At 45.2% G+C, this 27,353-nt stretch overlaps 1 protein-coding gene across 3 annotated transcripts in view; it reads right to left on the bottom strand.

The window, feature by feature from the left end:
• The window catches only part of EFR3A (EFR3 homolog A), a 258,754-nt gene that overhangs the window by 96,610 nt on the left and 134,791 nt on the right, over nucleotides 1-27,353 (bottom strand). For all 3 annotated transcript variants that reach the window (XM_077493357.1, XM_077493355.1, XM_077493356.1), the window contains 5 exons: nucleotides 22,762-22,840; nucleotides 20,395-20,530; nucleotides 12,573-12,737; nucleotides 10,968-11,079; nucleotides 3,232-3,283 (listed from right to left, as the gene is read on the bottom strand). In XM_077493357.1, coding sequence (XP_077349483.1) covers nucleotides 3,232-3,283; nucleotides 10,968-11,079; nucleotides 12,573-12,737; nucleotides 20,395-20,530; nucleotides 22,762-22,840 — 544 coding nt within the window. The remainder of the gene's footprint in view (nucleotides 1-3,231; nucleotides 3,284-10,967; nucleotides 11,080-12,572; nucleotides 12,738-20,394; nucleotides 20,531-22,761; nucleotides 22,841-27,353) is intronic.

Raw genomic sequence — 27,353 nt, 5'->3', positions numbered from 1 at the left:
CCCCTGTTGAAGACACTCCATGTCGAAACGCGTCGGGCTTGCTTTTGGCACCCCACATTGCTTTTATTACTACCAATTTTTATTTAGCCTTTATGTGATCACCAAGTCATAATTTTTATTTAATTATCTGACTTTTAAATAAATCTGCCGGTTAAGACCGTTTGACCCGCACCATGTGGAGCTTTCTTTTTACTTTTCTTTTTTTGGCTTAAAACCCACACCATCCTCCACCCCTTGTTTGGGGTTGCAACTGTCAATCGAGCACGTCTGAGTTGGACAAGGAACCATTCCGGAGATCCCTTCGCGAGATACACCGTATGGTCTACAGCTGTGTGGAGTTTCCCTACCATCTTGACGGACCCTCACTGATCCACCCATTGGTCCCAGGTCAGGACCCCAAGCCTTTCCGACTCAACCGTCGTAAGACCGTGTGAGTCCAACACAGTCGGTAAGAGTATTTCACCTATTTCATTGATATCTGCAGACAAGCTGATATACCCGGGTGTACCTGACTAGCAAGACCCCTACCTTCTTTGAAGAAGTTTGACCACCCCATTTTCTGCACCAGTCACATTACGGAGGCTTACATCCATTGTAATTGGACTCTTCCCATGTGATTATGGACCTCCTTATGTGACCACTTCCTTATTTAGGTTTTTTGTATGTGTGTTTACCACATTCACCATTGTTGAAGCGCTACACTATTTCTTGTCTTAAATTGTTGAACTTTGTTTGTTTTAAGTGTTTGCAGCTGTTTCTTTTCGTTGGTTAGTTATAGCGCAGTGTTTTCCCCCTTTTTTGTTAAAAAAAATAAAATATATATATATATGTGTGTGTGTGTGTGTATGTGTGTGTGTGTGTATATATATATATATATATATATATATATATATATATATATATATATATATATATATATATATATATATATATATATATATATATATATATATATACACACACACACACACACACACACACATGCATACATACATAAAAATATATAATAAAAAAAAAAGAGAAAATCATTTTTGTTTTTTGCAGTTTGGTTTTTACATACTGTCACCAGTCAGTGTCCTTGATCAATGACATACCAGTTATATGATGACACTGTACTGGTGACAGTATGTGTAAAAAAAAAAAAAAAATTATGGACAAAAAGATTCCAACTTCAAAAAATAAAAAATAAATGCCATACCTCTTAATAAATACCCTGGACTGTCCACTTTTAAAAAATGGGTCATTTGGGGGGTATTTCTATTGTTCTGCCATTTTAGGTCCTCAAGAAATGAGATTGGCCGTCAGTACATCAGGATTGATCAATTTTCAGATATATACCATAGTTTGTGGAGTCTATAACTTTACTAAATATACACTCTGATTTGGGTTATTCTCACCAAAGAAATGTAGCAGAAGACATTTTGGGCTAAATTTATGAACAATTTTTTGCAAAATTTTATAACAAAAACAAGTCTTTTTTTTAGTTTATTTAGAAAAAAACATAAAAATTCCAATAGAAAGGCTCTATATTGCAGAAGAGACTTGCTATGCCCCTTCTGCACTTTAACCCCTTCCTGCCCGGCCTATAGCAGAATGACGGCCGGGAAGTGGTTCAGTTATCCTGACTGGACGTCATATGATGATGTCCAGTGGGATACACTGCAATTGGGCACGCGCAGGGGGGGTGCAGCACGGCGATCGGCGGTGAGGTGTGCCAGTCTGACACACCGCATCATCGATCTTGCTAAAGAGCCTCTGACAGAGTTGGTTTCCAGATATTGGTGCCGGTTGGAGGAAAAGGTGGTGTTGAGCCCTATTAAGGCCTGCGGTGCTACTTCGGGGTACAGCCTTGTGGTCGACTCTGCGTTTGCTTGGAAAGAAGTGCCCGGTATCCAGTAGATGCTGGTATTAAAGATGTTTTATTTGAAGATACAGCAATAAAATGAAGCAAATGCGTTTCGGGGGACTAAGGACCCCCCCTTCAGAAGGGCTGCTAATAAAAGTTGTTAATCACTTCAGCCCCGGAAGGATTTGCCCCCTTCCTGACCAGAGCACTTTTTTGAGATTCAGCACTGCAAAATTTACGTCCTTTTTTTCCCACAAATAGAGCTTTCTTTTGGTGGTATTTGATCACCTCTGCGGTTTTTATTTTTTGCGCTATAAACAAAACTAGAGCGACAATTTTGAAAAAAACGCATTATTTTTTACTTTTTGCTATAATAAATATCCCCAAAAAAAGATATAAAAAAAAAACACGAATTTCTTTCTCAGTTTAGGCCGATATATATTCTTCTACATATTTTTGGTAATAAAAAAAAAAAGAAAAATCGCAATAAGTGTATATTAATTGGTTTGCGCAAAAGTTATAGCGTCTCCAAAATAGTTGATAGATTTATGACATTTTTATTATTATTATTTTTTTTTTTATTAGTAATGGCGGCGATCTGCGATTTTTATCATAACTGCGACATTATGGGAGACACATCGGACACCTATGACACCATTTTGTGACCATTGTCATTTATACAGCAATCAGTGCTATAAAAATGCACTGATTAGTGTGTAAATGACACTAGCAGGGAAGGGGTTAACCATTCGGGGGCGATCAAGGGGAGTGATTCTGTGGGGGGGGAGGAGCTACCACTGACATGACAGAGATCACTGCTCCCGATGAAAGGGAGCAGTAGATCCCTGTCATGTTACTAGGAAGAACGGGAAATGCCTTGCTTACATAGACATCTCCCCGTTCTTCCGCTCTGTGACACGATCGCGGGCCCCCGGTGGACAGTCTGCGGGACCCGCGGGCAAGGTCACAGAGTAGGTGGCGGGCGCTCGCCCACAATGCCGAGATTTAAAGGGGACATACCTGTATGCCCATTTGCCCAGCTGTGCCATTGTGCCAACGCACATCGTTATTCGCTGGTCGGCTAGTGGTTAAAAAATGGTCCTGTTGGGGGGGGGGGGGGTGCCTTTGGCACATAGATCCAGCTCTCTTCCCTTATCACTATTCTTAGAGGAAAAGAGAGCTGGATCTATGTGCCAAAGGCATGATGAAGGGGGGGTCCTTAGTCCACCGAAACGCGCTGGCCTCATTTTATTGCTGTAACTTCACATAAAACATCTTTAAAAACCTGCATTTACTGGATACCAGGCGCTCCTATTTAAGTCTATGGGATGTTTGTTTCCGAACTCTGTATGTCCAAAACGCGTAACCAGACAGGCAATGCTTACCATGAGCAGTGACCTCAGGAGCATAATCTGGATCCTTTTTGTTCCCAAATCTCTGTAATTAGAAAGTAAAAAAAAAAAAGCAGAACAGATATGATACACTGTATACAGACATCAATATAAAACATACAAAAACAATCCGACCATGTAAAGAAAAAGAAAAGGAGAATATCTACAGAAATGAAAGAGATTCCTATCCATTGTATTAAAGCGGACCCAAACCCATCCATAACCGTCACTAAAAACGGTTACATTCAAGGCATGGTGAGAATGATACCCGTCAGATTTGCTTTTCCTCTCACCCAACATGTCAAGTCATCAAATGGCTGATAACAAACGATCACATGTGCAGCACCATGGCAACTGTATATACAGTGAGGGGAAAAAAGTATTTGATCCCCCCTGCTGATTTTGTACATTTGCTCACTGACAAAGAAATGATCAGTCTATAATTTTAATGGTAGGTTTATTTTAACAATGAGAGACAGAACAACAACAAAAATATCCAGAAAAACAGTTATAAATTGATTTGCATTTTAATGAGTGAAATAAGTATTTGATCCCCTATCAATCACCAAGATTTTTGGTTCCCAGGTATCTTCTATACAGGTAACGAGCTGAGATTAGGAGCACTCTCTTAAAGGGAGTGCTCCTAATCTCAGCTTGTTATCTGTATAAAAAGACACCTGTCCACAGAAGCAATCAATTTATTTAGATTCCAATCTCTCCACCATGGTCAAGACCAAAGCCTGGTCCAAGGAAGTCCGGGACAAGATTGTAGACCCACACAAGGCTGGAATGGTCTGCAAGACCAACGCCAAGCGGCTTGGTGAGAGGGTGACAACAGTTGGTGCAGATTATGCGCAAATGGAAGGAACACAAAACTCCTCTCAATCTCCCTCGGTCTGGGGGCTCTATGCAAGATCTCACCTTGTGGAGATTCAATGATCATGAGAACGGGGAGGAATCAGCCCAGAACTACACAGGAGGATCTTGTCAATGATCTCAAGGCAGCTGGGACTACAGTCACCAAGAAAACAATTGGTAACACCCTACTCCATGAAGGACTGAAATCCTGCACCGCCCGCAAGGTCCCCCTACTCGAGAAAGCACATGTACAGTCCCGTCTGGAGTTTGCTAATGAACATCTGAATGATTCAGAGGAGAACTGGGTGAAAGTGTTGTGGGTCAGATGAGACCAAAATTGAGCTCTTTGGCATCAACTCCACTGTTTGGAGGAGGAGGAATGCTGACTATGACCCCAAGAACTTCACCCCCACCATCACACATGGAGGTGGAAACAACTTCACCGCATCAAAGGGGCGATAGACAGGGTGATGTACCGTCAAATCTTTGGTGAGAAACTCCTTCCCTCAGCCAGGGCATTGAAAATGGGTTGTGAATGGGTATTCCAGCAGGACAACGACCCAAAACACTTACACAATGGCCAAGGCAACAAAGGAATGGCTCAAGAAGAAGCACATTAAGGTCCTGGAGTGGCCTAAACAATCTCCAGACCGTAATCCCATATAAAATATGTGGAGGGAGCTGAAGGTTCTAGTTTACCAAACGTCAGCCTCGAATCCTTAATGACTCGGAGAGGATCTGCAAAGAGGAGTGGGACAAAATCCCTCCTGAGATGTGTGCAAACCTGGTGGCCAACTACAAGAAACGTCTGACCTCTGTGATTGCCAAGAAGGGTTTTGCCAACAAGTACTGAGTCATGTTTTGCAAAGGGGTCAAATACTTATTTCACTTATTAAAAGCGTTGTTCCGCCCAACGCTGCAAAAATTAAAAGCCAGCAGCTACACATACTGCAGCTGCTGGCGTTTAATAATCGGAAACTTACCTGTCCTGGAGTCCAGAGATGCCGGCACCGCAGCTGATGTTTCCACCAGCTGTTGGGTGAATGCTGCCGCCATTGCGGGTAAGGTAACCCAACAGTGTAGCCTTACGACTTCACGCCGGGAACCCTACAGCTCATGCGCGAGGCTCCGCTCCTCTACCCTCCTGGCCCGCCGGCAGGGGGAGGAGGAGGAGGGAGCGGAGACGTCAGGGGCCGTGGCCTGAACTCCCGGAAGTGGGAACAGGATACCTTTAAAAAACAGGTATTCGCTCCCCCCTGTGGCAAATGTGGGCGGGTGGGGGGTGGGGGGGAAGGAGACAAATCAGCGGAAGTTCCACTTTTGGGTGGAACTCCGCTTTAAAGTGCAAATCAATTTATAACTTTTTTGAAATGCGTTTTTCTGGATATTTTTGTGATTCTGTCTCGCACTGTTAAAATAAACCCACCATTAAAATGATAGACTGAACATTTCTTTGTCAGTGGGCAAATATACAAAATCAGCAGGGGGATCAAATGCCTTCTTTTTTTTTTTTACCACACTGTAAAACAGAGGCGAAGATCCTGCCATGAAGATCCACGTTCAGGCACTTCCTGTTTTCGGGTGTCAGTGCGTTGTCCCCATCTCTCAACTGACACCTCCATGTCCAGAGGACCCTGGCCTCATAGTTTCCGTATAATGGCAAGATCGTTGTCTTGCTTGTATACAATCATATTAGATTGTAAGCTCTAATGAGCAAAGCCCTCGGATTCCTCCTGTACTGAATCGTATTGGAACTGTACTGTCTGCCCTCAAGTTGTAAAGCGCTGCGAAAACTGTTGGCGCTGTATAAATCCCATATAATAATAATAATATTACTATCATGCAGCCTCTTACATACATAGTCATATGCTACTCTAGTAAATGTATCAGAAGCTGCTCTTGCATTTCTCGATGGGATTCGATGCGTTACCAATTTTTAACAATGAAGCGCGAGTCTACCCGAAGAACGTAAGTGAATGTTGTGTTGCCATGGTAACATGCGACTGCTGCCATGGTAACAGACGTCGGTGCATTACACTTCTCATTAACTGCTTTGCCGCTGCAAGAATCAACTCTATGAATCTATACGAGTTTTCCATGGATGGTGGGCATGCTGGCCAATACAGTTCCACAATAGCTTACCGAAAGTGGAAGCAACACAAAGATTCTTACCGGCTGTCAAACCTGACAAATGCCATTGTGTAATGTCTGCTCAGCAAGATTTCCATAGAGGGGCAATGCGATGCCCTGACTGCGCTCCCCGATGTTAGGTTCCACGGAAACCGTCAAATATAGAGGTAAAACTTTATTAGGTACAGCGGTTTCATTGCTTGGTAACACAAATTGCTAATCAGCCAATCACATGGCAGCAACTCAGTGCATTTAGGCTTCTAGACGCAGTGAAAACGACTTGCTGAAGTTCAAACCGAGCATCAGAATGGGAGAAAAGGGGATTTAAAGTGACTTTGAACGTGGCAGGATTGTTGGTGCCAGACAGGCTGGTCTGAGTATTTCAAAAACTGCTGATCTGCTGGGATTTCCAGGCACAACCATTGCTTGGTAACACAAATTGCTAATCAGCCAATCACAAGGCAGCAACTCAGTGCATTTAGGCTTCTAGACGCAGTGAAAACGACTTGCTGAAGTTCAAACCGAGCATCAGAATGGGGAGAAAAGGGGATTTAAGTGACTTTGAACGTGGCATGGTTGTTGGTGCCAGACAGGCTGGTCTGAGTATTTCAAAAACTACTGATCTACTGGGATTTCCAGGCACAATCATTTCTCGGGTTTACAGAGAACGGTCCAAAAAAAGAGAAAATATCCAGTGGGCGACATCTGTGTGTGTGAAAAATGTCTTGTTGATGTCAGAGGAGAATGGGCAGACTGTTCAAGATGATAGAAAGCAACAGTAACTCAAATAAGCACTTGTTACAACCAAGGTATGCAGAATGCCATCTCTGAATGCACAATACATTGAAGCTTGAAGCAGATGAGCTACAGCAGCAGAAGACCACACTGGGTGCCACTCCTGCAAGGCAAGAACAGGATACTGAGGCTACAATTGGCACAGGATCACCAAAACCGGACAATAGAAGATTGGCACTTTGCCTGGTCTGATGAGCCTCAATTTCAGCTGAGACATTCAGATGGTGGGGTCAGAATTTGGAGTAAACATGAAAGCATGGATCCATCCTGCCTTGTATCACCGGGTCAGGCTGGTGGTGGGGGTGTAATGGAGTGGGGGGAGATATTTTCTTGGCGCACTTTGGGCCCCTTAGTACCAATTGACCATCGTTTAAATTCCACGGCCTACCTGAGTATTGTTGCTGACCATGTCCATCCCTTTATGACTACAGTGTCCCCATCTTCTGATGGCTCCTTCCCAGCAGGATAATGCACCATGTCACAAAGCTCCAATCATCTCACCACTGGACAATGAGGTCCCTGTCCTCCAATGGTCTCCACACTCACCAGATCTCAATCTGATAGAGCACCCTTTGGATTTGGTGGAATGGGAGAATCGCATCATGGATGTGCAGCCGACAAATCTGCAGCAACTGTATGATGCTATCATGTCACTATGGACCAAAACCTCATTCCAACACCTTGTTGTATCTATGCCATGAAGAATGAAGGCCGTTCTGAAGGCAAAAGGGGGTCCAACCCGGTACTAGCAAGGAGTATCTAATAAAGGAGTACCTAATAAAGGTGTACATAATAAAGTGGCCGGTGAGTGTATATGAGGAGCGGTCAAGATTTTTCCCGTCCATTCAATTCTAAGATTTACACAGCTTTGCTGCACAGCCAGGCGGATGACGCCACTTACAGTGAAGCTCACCTAAGTTAGCCATTTAGCCTACATGCACACGAACCTTAGGCTTAAAAATATGCCTGGAATAAAGTCCTGGAATTTTTCCATGCCTGGGGAGCCACTGATGGCTGTACTTGGGCATACTTGGGTAAACGCTGGTGCTTTCATGGATTGGCATGAACATGAGAAAGCGCGTATGACGTATTCCCTGTAATTCTGCATACAGGAAATACCTCATAAAAGCATGCATGCGTTTACGCCAATAATGCACTAAAGCATCCGCATTTACTCAAGTACACCCGCATACAGCTTCTGACTTCTATGGTTGGCTGTAAATGGCGCCCCAGGCATGAAGGAATCCTGAGATTTTACACTAGACATATATTTAAAGTGAGGTCCGCCCACTGCTGCAAAAAGGAAAAGCCGGGAGCTGCACATACTGCAGCTGCTGACATTTAATAATCGGACACTTACCTGTCCTGGAGTCCAGCAATGTCGGCACCGCAGCCGATTTTTCCATCAGCTGTCAGGTGCTGCCGCCTCCATTGCGAGTAAGGGCACCCAGCAGTGAAGCCTTACAGCTTCACGCCGGGGACCCTACTGCGCATGCACGAGGCTCCGCTCCTCTCTCCTACTGGCCTGGCGGCTGGGGAAGGTGGAGGGAGCCCGGGCGGTAATATCAATACCCACGGCTGAGGCTCCCGGAAGTGGGAAGAGGATACAGTGGAACCTGGATTACGAGCATAATCCTTTCCAGGAGAATGCTTGTAATCCAAAGCACTCGCATATCAAAGCGAGTTTCCCCATATGAGTCAATGGAAAGGAAGATAATTCGTTCTGCACTGACTTCTATTACATGAAATACCGCATGTGGCCAGAGGTGGGGGGGGGGGGGCGCCGGAGAGCCTTGGAAATACTCGGGGACAGCTCGGCTGACCTCGGAAAGCCTCGGAAAATTTGTATTTCCGAGTGTTTCCGAACGGCTCCAGACCATCCCGTGTCCCCGGCGCCCCCCCCCCCCCCACGCCTGGCCGAATGCAGTATTGCATGCCCCATTAGCTTGAATTTTGCTAATTTTGCGAGACAACACTTACAAACCGAGTCACAATAAATAAAATAAAAAAGTTGCTAGTCTTTCAAAACACTCGTTAACCGCATTACTCATAAACCAAGTTTCCACTGTACCTGTATTAGACATGTATCCTGTCCCCCCCCCCGCAAAAGGTGCCAAATGTGGCACTGGAGGGGGGGAGGAGTACAATGAGTGGAAGTTCCACTGTTGGGTGGAACTCCCCTTTAAGCCTCAAAATGTCCATGTGCACAAGGCCTGAAAGTGGGTGTAAACCCTTCCCAGTGAAGTGACTGGCCTCAGGTGATACACAGAGATAAAAACAAATCCTCCTACATAAGGTGCACCTGTTTATCAGCAATTTTCTTTCCTCTACAGCCGTTCAAAGTCAGAATTTATAAAGCTTGTCTGAGCTGTCAGAAAACAGGCAGCGGAGAGCTGAATTTATACTCTGCAGATCCCAGTGAGGAGAGCTGATTGGAGGGAACCCCCACCCCCCCCTTTCACCCTGCATGCAGAGACAGAGATAAGGCTGTCATCTGCTGGAGCTCTCACCCGTGTCACCTTTTTTTCTCTTGGTGTCAAGAAAAACTTGTCAGAAGTGACACACGCTGATAGCAGAGGAAGGAAGCAGCAGACAGAAATGACACCAAGTCTTATTTCACATGGACTTCAGCTTGTATAGGAGCAGTGTGAACATCAAGCTTTGATAAAGGATTTGCAGAACTTTCAGCAAGCTTTGTTGAAGCATTTAAAGGTACAATTCAGCTCCAGCGTGTAAACGTTGAACACAGAACCTAATGGGAGTGTTGATTTCCACTTTAAGCAAGCTGCTAGCAGGTTTCAGAACTTCTTGAAGCTTGTTGAAAGCCTGCTGAAGCCTACTAGCAGCTTGCTTAACCACTTAATGACTGGAAGGATTTACCCTCTTAACGACCAGACCATTTTTTGCAATACGGGACTGCGTTACTTTAACTGACAATTGTGCGGTCGTGCGATGCTGTACCAAACAGAATTGATGTCCTTTTTTACCCCCACAAACAGAGATTTATTTTGGTGGTATTTGATCACCACTGCAGTTTTTATGGTTTGCTTTTTAAACAAAACAAAAAAGAGACAATTTTGAAAAAATAAACCTTTTGACACTTTTTTGGGACCAGTGCATTATTACAGTGATCAGAGCTTAAAATAGCCACTGATGACTGTATAAATGACACTGGCAGGGAAGGGGTTAACATCAGGGGTGATCAAGGGGTTAAGTGCGTTTACTAACTGTATAGGGGAGGGTCTGACAGGGGATGAGACAAAGATCCATCTTCCTGCATAGCAGGAAGGCAATCAGTGCCCACAATGGATGCCTGCCAGTGATGCCCATCAGTACATCCATTAGTGTACATCAGTGCCACCTATCAGTGCCCATCCGTGCCACCTATGTGTACCCATCAGTGCTGTCTGTCTATCAGTGCCCCATCAGTGCTGCATATTAGTGCCCATCATCAGTGCAGCCCCATCAGTGAAGGAGAACGTTTTTTTTTACAAAGTTTTGTAACAAAAACATTTTTTTTTTTTTTATATTTGTTTAGCAGAAAATAAAACCCCAGAGGTGATCAAATACCACCAAAATAAAGCTCTATTTGTGGGAACAAAATGATAAAAATGTAGTTTGGGTACAGTGTAGCATGACCGCGCAATTGTCATTCAAAGTGCGACTGCGCTGAAAGCTCAAAATTGGTCTTGGCAGGAAGGTATACAAGTGCCCAGTATTGAAGTGGTTAATCTGCTCCATAATGCCATCACTTACCCACAGCTAGAAGGCATTTCTCTGCTAGAGTTGGTCCCTGTGTGCTACTACATGTGTAACACTGCCGGGATAGGAATCAATGGAAAAAGTCGCAGGAGGGTTGTCCTTCAGGAAAAACACCCTTTTTTTGAAAGTCCACTTAAAACTCAAAGATATCTCACAGAACTGTAACTGCTTGAAGAGTCACTTACCCAAGCTGACTTGTATCGAGTGTGTGTGAAGATCCAAACACTGGCACTTTTCCCATAATGAACATCATAATCTCTGACCTCTGATAGTCTGGTAAGTTGCTTCCAAAAAACCCTGGAGAAAATTTAGACATAAAGAGAATTAAAAATGCCAAGCAAGGTAGAAACGGCTATCACTAGGGCTGAAACATCTAATCGATTCATCGACAACGAATCGAAATTAATCGATTACTATTTTCATAATCGATTAATCGGGCAGTAACATAATGAGGTTAAAAAAAAAAAAAAAAAAAAAAAACTAAAATGAGCCCTGCTGGGTGCTTGGGCAGGATTCTTCAAAGTGGGATGGACGGCTGGAGAGACCGACATCATCTGCACAGAAGGCTGAATAAGAAGAAGAACCATGCATGCTCCGAACGCATGCCACGCCTAAAGCTAGTGATGCCCATGAGGTCGGCTCGACCTCCGTCCATCCAGAATTCTTGGACCAGCTCCAGAAAGTGCAGTTGTCTACCCACACTGCCTAGGGCTCTGTCCGGTCTCCCTGACGAGGACCGCTGCACATCCGGCCACCACCGCGGAGATTGTTATCCATTTCATGAGCATATCCACTATGATCCTGTGAGTTGTTTACAAATTGTGGCTATTAAAGTCCCATACTGTTAGTCTTAGATAGCGCTGCCTTTCTTGTCTGTCCCGTCGCTCAGTTTCTTTCACTCAGTGACCCCAGTGTTGACAGAGAGGGCAGGGGAGGGTCAAACAAGGATGCTGCGCAGGCAATCAACACCCTTCTTATCAACACTGATGTCATCACTTGCTGTTAGGCTGCCGATGGCTGGAAGGTTGAAATGGTGCACAATAAAAACCTGTGGCTTTGTGTAACTAAAGGGCAGGTTGCATCCACACGCTGGCTTTTGTAGAAATTTTTGTGCAATTTTTAGGCATTTGCCAAGGCACCACCCTGTTTGAAAAAGTCTGATCCAACAAAACAAGGTTTCTAAGTATGGAGGAGCATGCTCTACTTGACAGTGTTTGGACCTGAGCAGCCAATCACCAGGCCTGAACACTGTCAAGTAATTGGGGGAAAGGGGGGTTAGTGACAATCATTTGAGTAAAGCTCCAACAGAATAAGACAGAAGAGCTTACTTGGAGTGGATTCCTGCAGCAGGGAGGAGGCAATAGAGAGTGGGTATACTCTGCTGGGTAGGTAGTTGGGCCATCAGGAGGTACTGACAACTCTGCCTTGAAAAGTGAAACTCCAGACAAATTTTCTTTCAAAAGACTTTGACTGCAATCTGCATACCCGATGGGGGTGATTTACACTCACTTTCTGTCCTGGGGATCGCAAAAACTCAACAAGTAAATAGAAATCAATAAAAACCTAAAAGCGGTATAATCCCATTCTTTACAAAACAATAAAAAAAGATGTCTGGAGTTCCACTTCAGTAGGGTCCAGGACGATTATGGAATTAGTAGGAGATTCAAAAGGGTTATTGGGTTGTTGCACCATTCTTGGTATTCGGTGATAATCTTCAAGTCTAAGACCCCCCCCCCCCCCCCCCAACCTACTTAAAATGAATGGGATGGGGAAGAGAGAATCTTTCTTACCGATTGTCTGAATGATGGCGTTCTGCACGATGCGCTCGTCGCTCTCTTTGGTGCCTGTCTGGTAGTTGGCACTGTTCAACGAACTTCTTCGGTCCCCCAACTCAAAGTCCACACTAAGAGTCAAATGTCTTAATAGCGTGTTAAAAACCTCCAGGACTGTTGGACCTGGTTAAAAAAAATAAAAATAAAATAGATTCAGCATAAAATGTAATACCGTCAATAAACCAGACTAGCCCCAAGTGAAATGGAATCATTACATTTGTTGTGTAGTATGATCAGCTAACTTTATATGTTTCTTTTATGTTCCCTTATGCCGCGTACACACGAGCGGATTGTATGGTGTACTTAGTTCGTCATACAATCCGACGGACAGTCCGTCGTACTTTCGACTGAACGGACTTGACCACACACGGATGCACAAACAGTCCGTCGAAAGCTTGCGTGATGACGTGTACAGCACGTACGACGGGACTAGAAATAGGAAGTCCAATACACAGCAAAGCACCCTTCCGCCGTGTAAATCCTTTCTGGGCATGCGCCATTCTTAGTACGTCGAACTAGCATACTGACGAGCGGATTGTCCGCTGAAACCAAAGTACGACGGACAGAATTTCGAAAAATCCGAAATACTTAGTACGCCGGACTGCACGCTGAAAAAGTCAGCTGAAGCCCACACACGAGCGGACTGTCCGCTGAAATGTGTTTCGACGGACTAAGTACGCCATACAGTCTGCTCGTGTGTACGCGGCATTAGTTTGATATGGACTTGTAATGAAGGGGTACAAGGTTAAAGTGATTGTAAAGCTAGTAGGTTTTTACTTTAATGGATTCTATGTATTAAAGTGGTTTTAAAGGCAGAAGTTTTTTTTTTTATCTTAATGCATTTTATGCATCAAGATAAAAAAACCTTCTGTGTGTAGCAGCCCCCCTAATACTTACCTGAGCCCCGTCTCTATCCAGCAATGTTGCACGAGTGCCTCAACCGTTGGGACTCTCCCTCTTGATTGGCTGAGACACAGCAGCGGTGCCATTGGCTCCCGTTGCTGTCAAAGTCAGTTAGCCAATCAAAAAGAGAGACTGTGGACACTGGTATAAAGGGGGGACTGTGCTGTAAAGAGGGACTGTGGACACCAATATAAAGGGGGAACTGTAGACACTAATATAAAGGGGGACTGTGCTGTACAGAGGGACTGTGGACACAAATATAAAGGGGGGGACTGTGCTGTACAGGGGGACTGTGGACACTAATATAAAGGGGGGGACTGTGCTGTACAGGGGGACTGTGGACACTAATATAAAGGGGGGGGGGACTGTGCTGTACAGGGGGACTGTGGACACTAATATAAAGGGGGGACTGTGCTGTACAGGGGGACTGTGGACACTAATATAAAGGGGGGGGGGGGGACTGTGCTGTACAGGGGGACTGTGGACACTAATATAAAGGGGGGGGGGGACTGTGCTGTACAGGGGGACTGTGGACACTAATATAAAGGGGGGGGGGGGGCTGTGCTGTACAGGGGGACTGTGGACACTAATATAAAGGGGGGGACTGTGCTGTACAGGGGGACTGTGGACACTAATATAAAGGGGGGGACTGTGTTGTACAGGGGGACTGTGGACACTAATATAAAGGGGGGGACTGTGTTGTACAGGGGGACTGTGGACACTAATATAAAGGGGGGGGGGGGCTGTGCTGTACAGGGGGACTGTGGACACTAATATAAAGGGGGGACTGTGCTGTACAGGGGGACTGTGGACACTAATATAAAGGGGGGGGGGGACTGTGCTGTACAGGGGGACTGTGGACACTAATATAAAGGGGGGACTGTGCTGTACAGGGGGACTGTGGACACTAATATAAAGGGGGGGACTGTGGACACTAATATAAAGGGGGGACTGTGCTGTACAGGGGGACTGTGGACACTAATATAAAAGGGGGGGACTGTGCTGTACAGGGGGACTGTGGACACTAATATAAAAGGGGGGGACTGTGCTGTACAGGGGGACTGTGGACACTAATATAAAGGGGGGGGGGACTGTGCTGTACAGGGGGACTGTGGACACTAATATAAAGGGGGGGGGACTGTGCTGTACAGGGGGACTGTGGACACTAATATAAAGGGGGGGACTGTGGACACTAATATAAAGGGGGGACTGTGCTGTACAGGGGGACTGTGGACACTAATATAAAAGGGGGGGACTGTGCTGTACAGGGGGACTGTGCTGTACAGGGGGACTGTGGACACTAATATAAAGGGGGGGGGGGGGACTGTGCTGTACAGGGGGACTGTGGACACTAATATAAAGGGGGGACTGTGCTGTACAGGGGGACTGTGGACACTAATATAAAAGGGGGGGGGACTGTGCTGTACAGGGGGACTGTGGACACTAATATAAAGGGGGGGGGGGACTGTGCTGTACAGGGGGACTGTGGACACTAATATAAAGGGGGGGACTGTGGACACTAATATAAAGGGGGGACTGTGCTGTACAGGGGGACTGTGGACACTAATATAAAAGGGGGGGACTGTGCTGTACAGGGGGACTGTGCTGTACAGGGGGACTGTGGACACTAATATAAAGGGGGGGATTGTGCTGTACAGGGGGACTGTGGACACTAATATAAAGGGGGGGACTGTGCTCTACAGGGGGACTGTGGACACTAATATAAAGGGGGGGGGGGGACTGTGCTGTACAAGGGGACTGTGGACACTAATATAAAGGGGGGGGGGACTGTGCTGTACAGGGGGACTGTGGACACTAATATAAGGGGGGGGGGGCGGCGACTGTACAGAGGGGTTGTGTTGTGAAGGGGGGGGCTAAAGGACAGACACCATGAATATCAGCCCCCCCCCCCCCCCCCCCGACTCATCCAGTGCAAGAATATCCCTGCCTCTGCTATATCTATTTTGTGGATGTATGTTTCCTCCACCTCTTTTACTGTTTCTTCATCCCCCCCCCCACCCCCCAGCAATTACCAGATCAACAGTCTTTAGGGGGGCAGCTCTAACATGGGGAAGCAAAGCTCTTCCTCTACCAAGATGGCCGCCTTCACACAGACACATTGCAGAACAGGCGAGGCATAAGGGAAAAGATCACCTGCAGGATCCGGCTGCCTTTTTGGGCACAGCTTTCACAGTTTATAAAATCTATTTATTTAATAGAAACAGAACATTTCAAGACCTCAATAAGACAACTTCTACTTTTATTGGCGGATACCGAGTGCCCTCCAAGGTGCAATCCTTGGCCACAATCGGAACACTTCACCCATCCTGAAAAACTCCCTCACCCAATAAATGTTTTCTACAATATTTTATATAAATTAGGGACAAGCGCAGATTTAAAAAAACTCAGCTGTAAAAAAAAATAAAAAAAATTAAATCAGATAAGGGTAAGTAAAATTATACTGCAGAAAAGCAGACTGAACATGAAAAACAAATTGTTTTTGTCATTTTAAAATAACAGCAAAAGCTATTTTTATCTGAGGCGGCAATCACTTGTATCCAGACTACTCTTAGGCCGCGTACACACGGGCGGATTGTCTGCCCAACTTAGTCCGCCGAACCGTGTTTCAGCGGACAATCCGCTCGTGTGTGGGCTTCAGCGGACTTTTTCAGCGGACAGTCTGACGGACTAAGTCTTTCGGAATTTCCGTAATTTTGTCCGCTGAAACACGGTTCAGCGGACAATCCGCTCGTGTGTAGGCAAGTTGGACGGACTAAGTATGGCGCATGCTCAGAAAGGATTTACACGGCCGAAGGTTGCATTGCAGTGTATTGGACGTCGAATTTCTAGTCCCGTCGTACGTGCCGTACGCGTCATCGGGCAAGCTTTCGGCGGACTGTCTGTTCATCGTGTGTGGTCAAGTCCGTTCATTTGAAAGTTGGACGGACTGTCTGTCGGATTGTCTGACGAACTTAGTTGGGCAGACAATCCGCCCGTGTGTACGCGGCCTTAAGCTAATTTTTTAAAGAGGCTGATGTATAAATACTGTGAAAAACAGAAAAGTGTCTATCTTGCGTGGGACTGGATTTCACAGCTAATTTGCCAAGTATCAGTTGCATGAAGTGGACAGGTAAGCTGTTCATTTTTTTAACTAAGAATTTGTTGTGGGGTTGGCTTCTAGCGAGGCTGAAATGTGCAAAAAGCTTTCACGAAATCCACGTCATACGCAGTCATTACGAGATTTGTTTTCTGTATTCTGCAAACAAAAACCTGGTTGATCCTGCTGATCTCTATCTCCCCCTTCTGTCCATGTCCCCAATCCAGCTAGGAATTTTGCAGCTGCGGTGGTAACTCTGCACATGCTCAGTTTTTAGTGAGTTTCTTTGCTGAGCGCTTCCTCCCTATCAAATCTGAGCAGCCTATAGAGTCATACATGTGGGCGGAAAAACTGGTGAATGACAGCCTATTCCCTCCCTCCCTCCTCCATACACACTAACCAGCTAAAACACAATGGGGTAGGATATAACATGTAGGAGGCTTCAGCTCCCTCTTATTCTAAGACACAGGCTGGAGGGGCGTGAGACGGCCTATGACTGGCAGAAATCCACCAACACCATGTTATTGTCAAAACAAATTTTAAAGATCCGATTTCAAATATGTATTTTTATGACAATTTAACCCAGTTTATTGATATTATTTATTTTTATTCTGTATTCCAAAGGCAGTTTTCTGTATGTTGAACATGTGACCAGTAGCACAGGACTAGAAGCTCCTCCTGCTTCTGCCTGTCTGCAGGGAAACAGAAACAGAAGCAGGAGGAGCTTTAAAATATAATGTACTTTTTTTTATTAAAATAATTACAGTGCCATCATCCACATACAGAAATAGAAAGGACAAAGAAAATTAGTGTGTGTTCAGTATCACTTTAAATTGGTGGTTAGTGAAAAATTGCCTTCTTATAATGGTAGTTGGCATAGTGGTACCAATGGGAGAAAGACCCCCTATTATTAATGGTCAGTGGGAGAAGGACGTTCAAGGAAACCCTAGCAATCTCTGGAGGAACCCAAGGATTCCACGGAATCCTGGTTGAGAAACCCTACTCCAAGAGGCCAAGGCCTTGAGGCGATTTAGTTTGCGTTGTGCGCTATACAAAATATTTCATTCATTCATTCAAGGCAGTGGCTAGTGGTTTTTCGTTTGGGAGGCGGCAAACATCGAACCCCCCCCCCCACCCCCTCGCTGTCTGCCGGTCCACTGGCACTTACCCCAGCTAGGCGTCGGGCACATTGGGCAGCTTCAGACATCAGGCAACGGCTCCTGAGCCTTCTCCTCCTCGCTTCCACCGTACGTCTGTTCCCCGCTTCCTAGGCGTCCAATAGGATCGCCTGTCCTTTCAGACAATCAGGTGATGGGTATCAGACCCGCTTCCTGATTGGCCGGGAGGAGGATCAGTGTAGCAACAACGAATATTCATTCGCTGTTGCAACACAACTGGGTGGGCTCCAGACACAATGCTCTGCACCCCGAGCCCACCTTATTTTTAAGCCCATTAGAGCCTCTGGCTCTGATCAGGTGCTTTAAAAAACCACACCACTGCCATAGGAATTCAAGGGGCCGGGGGCATGGATAGGGAGGGCAGCACCACTGCACCCACAATGGACGGGCCGCCCCTGGCAGCAGCTCTGTTTCACCCAGAAAGAAATGAATATATGCATGTGGAGGGAGACAGAATGGAGGGGGATAAACAGAGTTCTGTAGTTCAGCAGGCAGGGCTGACAACTGAAATTTAGGAGCTCACTGGAGTTCTGGCAGATCAACAGGTATTATTCTGTCCCTGCATGTGTCTTCAAAAAGATGCACCGTCCAGATCTTCATTAATGCGCCAATAAAGGTGTTGAATTATTACATATCGCCTACAATGTATACAGCAGCTGTAAGGAGAATAGATTGAGATGGGAGATAGGAGAGAGAATTTTGGAAAGGGGGCACCATATAAAAATGTAAAAAGGGAAATTATAGCCTTCTTCACGATTTTAGATATGCCCATTACAAAGATCATCTGAATCCAAATTATTTTAAATACTGATGCTTAAAAAAAAAAACATAGTTTTTGTGTATAAGTTTTAATGCAACTTATCCCACTGCAAGTCTACCAGCCAGAGTTTCCTTACACATGGGTCGAATGTCGGACAGTTTCTATGGAACATTCGGCCCATGTGTACTCGGCTTAAAAGTGTTACTAAACCCAGTAATATGAGAATCCTTAATCCGCACCCCCCAGTGCCCACAGTGCTTATAAATCTTTTTACATTAAAATATTGCCACTATATACCTTTTTGGCTGATCTGTATACCACGGTTACATGATAAACTGCAGGGTGTGTCCAGTGCTGAGAGTTCAGGTAGGAGAAGATTTCCACTATAGCCTGTGTCCTCATGCTGTTATGGGAGGCAGATCATCCATGAATTAAAGGAGAAGTCCAGCCTAAGCTCCTTTGGATGGGCTTCTCCTATGGGTCACAGGAGTGCAATTGGTTTTGCACTCCTGTGACCTGTTTTCAGCAGAGAGCGGGCTGATGTCAAATCTCCGCTGATGTCACCAAGATCAATCCAGACACCGCGCCATCATGACAATAAAGACTGGATCGCCAGGTGCCTGGTCTCATACCTGTTTCAGCCTCTCAGCGAGAATCCCCCCTCCCCGGAGAGATGCTGACTGACAGGCAGCAGCTCTCTGCTTGGGGAGCTGTGAGAACTGAGCCATCGGCGATGTTCGATCGCTAGGTTCTCAGTGCAGAGGCGGCAGGGGATAGATATAGAATCCACCCAAGAAAGTATGATTATGGGGGAAAATAATAAAACATATTTCTCTTTTAAAATGTAACATCCCATCCACTGTGTTTTTTTTTTTTTAGTTACTGGGCATGGAGGAGGAGGGAGGGACTGGGCTGTCATTAAAGCGGTTGTATGATTTTCTTTTTTTACTTTTACCTACATGTAAGCCTATAATAAGGCTTACCTGTAGGTGAAAAAAAAAATCTCCTAATCCTGTACGGTTTAGGAGATATTCCCCTCGCAATCAGCCGCTGACTGCAGCGGCGCATGCGCACAGGGGATTCTCGGCTGGAAGCCCGGCAGACGCCGGACCCTGCTGGAAAAAAATCTCCCGCACGCATGCGAGCGAGTGACGATATCGCGGCTCCGGCCACTCACAGCGCCGGAGCCGTGATACCCGGAAGACGCACAAAGGGAACATGTCAGCTCCCTCGGCTGAGATGTCAGGGCCTCGTTCTAAGGTATTTCACAATGAGCTAGTATGCAGTGCATACTATCTCATTATGCCTTTTCCCTTGCAGGTCTGAAGAAAAAAAAATAAAAAATGTCAGCGGGTTTACTCCGGCTTTAAGGATTTGTATGCACACCCACATGTGTGATGTCAATATCATGTGACCTGAAAAGCTCAGCTCAATAAGCAACTGTTCTCTCCAGCAATAGAGACCAAACTGAGCATGTGCAGGAGAACTACCCTTACTGTGTATTATCTGGCCTTGCCAAGAGAGAACGTGTAGAAGGGGAGAGGATCTGTGCATACAGGATAAAAACAGCCTTTTTAAACAATACAGAGGGTGAACCCCTTAAGTTCAACATTGAATATAACAAGCATGCTATTCTGCATATACAGACTGATATTACTGTTGTGGGTTTAGTAACACTTTAAGGAAAACTACTCTACTCCGCTGTCACCAGAAAAAGTTTCCCCTCACATTCTGTTTTTAATGACAACTCAAACTGATCTCTAACTTTTTTGCCTTTACAGACACTGTAGGATGGTGCAGATATTACAGGCAGAAAAGAAGACAATACATCAGGTTATGTACCAATGGAGCCTTTAGCGGCAATGGCGACTGCTTCCAGAAGAACCTGTACAATGCCGGCTCGTATGCGAGGAGAATCCTTCTTGTGAAAATCCAGGTGCCCGAGAATCTGCTGGATCACATGATGGGAGTACTGAGCCTGAAAAAACACGGGGGTATCGTTACTGTGACACATAGGGTAACCCCAAAATAACAACCAATCACAGAGATAGGAGTTGCCTTCAAACCCATATTGAGAACAGCGACATTTAATAATCAAATGGTTCGATTTTATGGTACTAATAAGAAACTCTTTTTTTTTTTACCGCGGCAGACAGAGCTGTAGTTCTCAATGGACTACAAGCATGCTGATCAGCGGCCCTGTAGTCCATTGACACATCCAGAAGCTCAGTAACTGTCTGCCAATACAGGGGTATGGACAGAGCCGTAGCCAGTAGTGGTGCACCAAAATGAAAATTCTGGTGCTGAAAAACGAAAATTCTGAATGCATTTGGCTGAAACCGAAATTTAACTACAAATATAAACATATATATATATATACACACACACACACATACATACATATATATATATATATATATATATATATATATATATATATATATATATATATATATATATATAAATAATTGTATTATACAAGTCTTTTTAATTAACCACTTGCTTACTGGGCACTTAACCCCCCTCAGTCCCAGACCAATTTTCAGCTTTCAGTGCTGATGCACTTTGAATGACAATTGCGCGGGCATACAACACTGTACCCAAATGAAATTTTTATCATTTTTTTCCCACAAATAGAGCTTTCTTTTGGTGGTATTTAGTTACAGCTCGGAGTTTTATTTTTTGCTAAACAAACAAAAAAAAATGCAAAAAAAAAAATCATGTTTTAATAGTTTGTTATAAAATTTTGCAAACAGGTCATTTTTCTCCTTCATTGAAGTGCGCTGATTAGGCGGCACTGATAGGCTGCACTGGTGGGCACTGATGGGCTGCATTGGTGGGCACTGATGGGCTGCACTGGTGGGCACTGATAGGCATAGTTAAGGCGGCACTAATAGGCAAAGATAAGGCGGCACCGATGGGCACAGATAAGGCGGCACTGATGGGCACAGATAAGGCGGCACGGATGGGTGGCACGGATGGGCACTGATAGGTACCACTGATAGATGGGACTGATGGGCACTGATAGGTGGCACTGATAGGTGGCTCTGATAGGTGGTACTGCTGGGCACTGGTAGATGACACTGATGGGCACGGATATGTGGCACTGGGGTGAAGCACCTTTGAGGCAGATTGTGGGCACTGTGGGTGGCACTGCTGGGTGGCACTGTGGGCACTGCTGGGTGGCACTGTTGGCACTGCTGGGTGGCACTGTTGGCACTGCTGGGTGGCACTATGGGGGGGCACTTACTTTTAATAAGTGTGGCACTGCAGGGGGCAGGTGGGCACTGGCAGGGGGCAGGTGGGCGCTAGCAGGGCTGGCCGTGATCGGGACTGATGTCCCGATCACGGCCGCCGCTGTCAGCGCGAGGAGGAATAATAGCCGATTACCGGCTCCGTTATATCACATGATCAGCTGTCATTGGCTGACAGCTGATCACGTGATAAGGGGTCGGGATCGACCCCTTTCACGGATCAGTGATCAGGCGAGTCTCATGGACTCGCCGATCACAGAGCGCGCTGCGCGCGCCCCTCAGGGGGTGCGCAGGCTGCTCGTACACGGGACGACGTCTATTGACGTCGTCCCGGAAAAGGAGATCTGCGCTGTAGCCGTCATTTGGCTATAGCGCGGATCTCAAGTGGTTAAAGTGATTGTGAAGGTTTGTGTTTTTTTTTTTTTTTTTTTAAACAAACATGTCATACTTACCTCCACTGTGCATTTAGTTTTGCACAGAGTGGCCCCCGAACACAGACCTCTGGGGTCCCCCGGCAGCTCTCGCGGCTCCTCCTCTCATCAGATAACCCCCTAGGAGAAGCGCTCTCCTGGGGTGGGGGGGTTACCTTGCGGGCACGCTCCCGAGTCCAGCCTGTGTGTCCATAGAATGCCGCACTCAGCCCGGTGCCCGCGTCATTAAATTTGATTGACAGCAGCGGGAGCCAATGGCTGCACTGCTATCAATCTATCCAATCAAGAGCCAAGAAGCCCGGGCAAAGGAAGAGCGCATCTCCACCAGGTGAAATATCAGGGCTCAAGTAAATAAAACTGGGGGTGTTTTTTTAACCTTAATGCCTGGATGCATTAAAGCAGAGTTCTGCTTAAAAAAAAAATGAAAAAAATCAGCAGCTACAAATACTGCAGTGGAAAATACGCTGTAAAGATGGAGAGTCACAGAAGGAAGCTGAATGGGAGCAGGCATGGACTTTACTAACCTGAATAGAATACATAATAATTTTAAAGCAGGAAACGGCAAACTCATTCGACTCCCACAGCTTGTGATGGTCTAGATGCCTGCAGAAAAAAAAACACAATTGTTTAGCATTTGCTCCTCTCCACATATTGGGGTTAATTTGCCCCTGTCACCGATTCTGGTGAAAAGGCTTTAAATAACATGTTCTTTTTTGATTCTACTACATGGGCGTATTGGTCATCTAAAAGGCAGAGGTCTCGATGGAAACAGCTCATTGCTTTAATCTGGCCCTGGAGGCTCCCCCCCCCCTTCACTGTCAGTAACAGTGGGACATAGTTCCCCCCACTGACACCAATGATGGAGCACTATTCCCCCCCACTGACACCAATGATGGGGCACTATTCCTCCCACTGACACCAATGATGGGGCACTATTCCTCCCAATGATGGGGCACTATTCCTCCTACTCAATGATGGGGCACTATTCCCCACTGACACCAATGATGGGGCACTATTCCTCCTACTCAATGATGGGGCACTATTCCTCCCGCTGAAACCAATGATGGGGCACTATTCCTCCCACTGACACCAATGATGGGGCACTATTCCTCCCTGACACCAATGATGGGGCACTATTCCTCCTACTCAATGATGGGGCACTATTCCTCCCTCTGACACCAATGATGGGGCACTATTCCTCCTACTCAATGATGGGGCACTATTCCTCCTACTCAATGATGGGGCACTATTCCTCCCACTGACACCAATGATGTGGCACTATTCCTCCTAATCAATGAAGGGGCACTATTCCTCCCACTGACACCAATGATGGAGCACTATTCCTCCCACTGACACCAATTTTATATCCAGCTTTCAAAAACTTTGATTGGACATTCTGACGGAAAAAAAAGTCTGATGAAGCCCACACACAGTCGGATTATCCAACAACATGGTCCGATTTTCCGTTGGAATGTCCGACCGTGGGTATAAGGGCTTACAGAGGCTGCCAAGTAAGCAGGAGATTCTCACTGTATGTAATATATATATATATATATATATATATATATATATATATAGTGTGTATTTATTATATATAAAATATATATACACACACACACACATATATACACACACATATATGTGTGTGTGTGTATATATGTATATATATATATATATATATATATATATATACACACACACACATATGTGTGTGTGTGTGTGTATTTATTATATATATATTATATACACACACACACACACTGTGATGTTTCCTTACAAATGATATCAGCCAGCACCCTTCCCATGTGCTCCGCATTCACTTTTAGAAGCCAGTGAAGGAAAACTAAAAGCCAGATTTTGAACAGCACCAAAAAGTAGTGAAAGCTCGCCACACCACCCCCACCCACCTTCCAAAATTTAATTAACACCTCTGAAAAAAACAGCCTATTAAAATCCTGAGATGTGGCTGAGAAGAAAAGAAAAAACCTAAGAGATATTTTGCAGTAATTGGCCGTAACAACGTGAATCAGAAGGCAACACAAGTGGCAGGATAATGGGAACATAATTATAATGTTGCTTCATTAAAGATACATAACTGGGCGAGGACATAGTTTGCGTGTTTTTTTTCCAAGCTGTGAATTATTGCTGTAACATAATATCAAACAACGCACGGCTCTCTAATTAATAACATGAAAAATAAGACCAAACTGGGAGGGAAGTTTTCATTTCTTTCCAGCGAAAAAGGAAAATAGGAATCGTTTGAGGGGAAAAAAAAATATGTTTACAAAGAAGAGGTAATGATATAGGAAATTAATGAATGGAAGAAAAAGCTTTCTACTATCAAAACTCCAAAATGCAACAGATTTCAAAATAATAAAGTACTTAAAGTGTTTGTAAAGGCTGAAGGTTTTTTTACCTTCATGCATTCTATGTGCTGCTCCTCCCACAAGACTCACCTGAGCCCCCTCTTGATCCAGCGATGTGCACAAGGGCTTAGGGCCAGTGATGGCGAACCTTGGCACCCCACATGTTTTGGAACTACATTTCCCATGATGCTCAAACACACTGCAGAGTGCATGATCATCATGGGAAATGTAGTTCCAAAACATCTGCGGTGCCAAGGTTCGCCATCACTGGTTTAGGTTATCCTGGGACTCCCTCTCCTCATTGGCCGAAACAGCAGCAGGATCCATTGGCTCCCACTGCCGTCAATCACAGCCAGTGAGCCAATGAGGAGAGAGGGGAGGGCAGGGCTGAGCCGCGCTCTCTGTGTCTTATGGACGCATAGAGCGGGGCTCGGGAGTGAGCACGTACTAGTGCCCCTATAGCAAGTGGCTAAGTATTGGGGGGCACCAGTCAAGGGGGAGGAGCCAGGAGAGCCAGCGGGTGACCTGAGAAGAGGAGGATCGGGGCTGCTCTGTGCAAAACTATTACACAGAGGTGGCAAGTATAACATGTTTGTTATTTTTAAAAAAAAAAAGAAAAAAAGCTGAGCCTTTAAAACCACTTTAACCGCTTCAGCCCCGGAAGATTCTACCCCCTTCCTGACCAGAGCCCATTTTGCAATTCGGTACGGCGTCGCTTTAATTGACAATTGCGCGGTCATGCACCGTTGCACCCAAACAAAATTGACGTCCTTTTTTACCCACAAATCAAGCTTTCTTTTGGAGGTATTTGATCACCTCTGCGGTTTTTATTTTTTGCGCTATAAACAAAAGAAGAGCGTCAATTTAAAAAAAAAAAAAAAAAAAAAAAAAAAAAAAGGAATATTTTTTACTTTTTGCTATAATAAATATAACCCAAAAATATATAAAACAACAAATTTTTTCCTCAGTTTAGGCCAATATATATTCTTCTACATATTTTTAGTAAAAGAAAAAAAAAACGCAATAAGCGTATATTGATTGGTTTGCACAAAAGTTATAGCTTCTGCAAAATAGGGGTTGGATTTATGGCATTTTTATTAAAAAAAATATTTCTTTTTTTAGTAGTAATGGTGATCTGCAAATTTTATCAGGCCTGTGACATTATAACGGACACATTGGACACTTTTGACACTATTTTGGGACCATTGTCATATATACAATGATCAGTGCTATAAAAATGCACTGATTACTGTATAAATGACACTGGCAGGGAAGGGGTTAAACACTAGGGGGTGATCAAGGAGCAGTGATCTCTGTCATGTCACCAGGCAGAACGGGAAATGCCTTGTTTTAATAGGCACTTCCCCGTTCTGCGGCTCCGTGACACGATCGCGGGACACCGGCAGACATAGAGTCCGCGGGCCCCACAGGCACGGTTACACTGTATGCGGTGCATGCCCTCTTGCCCCGCCAATTAAAAGGGACGTACAAGTGTGCCCATTTGCCCACCGCTACCATTGTGCCGACGTATATTGGCGTGCAGTGGCCGGCAAGTGGTTAAAGCAGAGTTCCGGACACTTTTTATTTTTTTTCTGGCATCTCATCATAATGCATTAATAACCAAGATAAAGTTTATAGATGTTTGCTATTGGATCTGAATTTTGTATATTTTTTATACTTGAGAAAATCCTCTTCTGGTCGTTGCCATGATGATTGTGGGCATGTGAAGCCCAATTGCAACCTCTTACCGGATTTGCGACGGAGAGGTGCATGCTGGGTAACCAGCATGCACCTCTCGATCTCGCGCATGCGCGATACTCCGCCACCCGTAGCGCCGATTGTTTAGAAAGCTGCCATAAAACAACGGGTGGCAATAGAGGAAGGTCCCGCCCCATTGTTATGGCGACATAGACGTGATCCGCCTTAAATCGCGTCCTTTTCTGTCGGAAATAATGCGATTTTTGCTCATATTCCTGCCCACTGACTCCTGGGAAATTACGACTTACATTTCCTAGGAACACAGGCGGAGGAGGAAGTGATGCGGAGCTCCGAGGACCCGGAAGTGGCAGATTAGGAGCCACTACATAGCAACTGGGCGTTTACTGACAAGTTAAAAAAATAAAATTCCCCCCAAATGTTTATTAATACTATGAAAGGACTATAAATATGTAAAAATGTTTTTTGGTGGAACTCCACTTTAAAGGATAAGTTCACCTTTAGGAACGGGTCACATCTGTAGTTAGGGCTTAACATGCGCTTATGTTCCTAAAGTATTGGCCTCCCACCTGTGACAGCATGCCGAGGTTCCTTTCTCCTGCAGCTGCTGTCACAATATGGGTGCATTCACACCTGCCTCTAATTACATTGGAGAACCCCCAACAGGGGTTCCCTGGATTAGCTGTGAGAAGTAGCCCCATTGAAAGCAATGGGAGGCTGCCGACTCCTGTAGTTAATCGTGCCACTCGCATCTAACCTCTCAAGCATTGATCACACCCTTAAAATTGAGGCGGCTGTATTGGGCTCCACCCACACCGCCACGTCATTCATTCACAGAGCTCTGTGAATGAATAAACCACAAGTCCCATCTGCCACAATGGCAGAGAGCTTGTTGTCCTCAATGGATTACGAGTGCGATGAACAGCGCCACTCCTAGTCTATTGATACTTCCTCCAGCTTTCTAAATGAAAACCCGGACGAAGGTACAGACAAAAAGCTGGGAGGATAGGTCTGCAAAAGCCTGACATTAATAA

Source organism: Lithobates pipiens, unplaced genomic scaffold (genome assembly GCF_037356315.1).
Source record: "Lithobates pipiens isolate NorthernLeopardFrog02 unplaced genomic scaffold, aLitPip1_a1.2 Scaffold_19, whole genome shotgun sequence".
NCBI classification, from domain to species: domain Eukaryota; kingdom Metazoa; phylum Chordata; class Amphibia; order Anura; family Ranidae; genus Lithobates; species Lithobates pipiens.
This window is presented reverse-complemented; position numbering and strand designations above follow the sequence as displayed.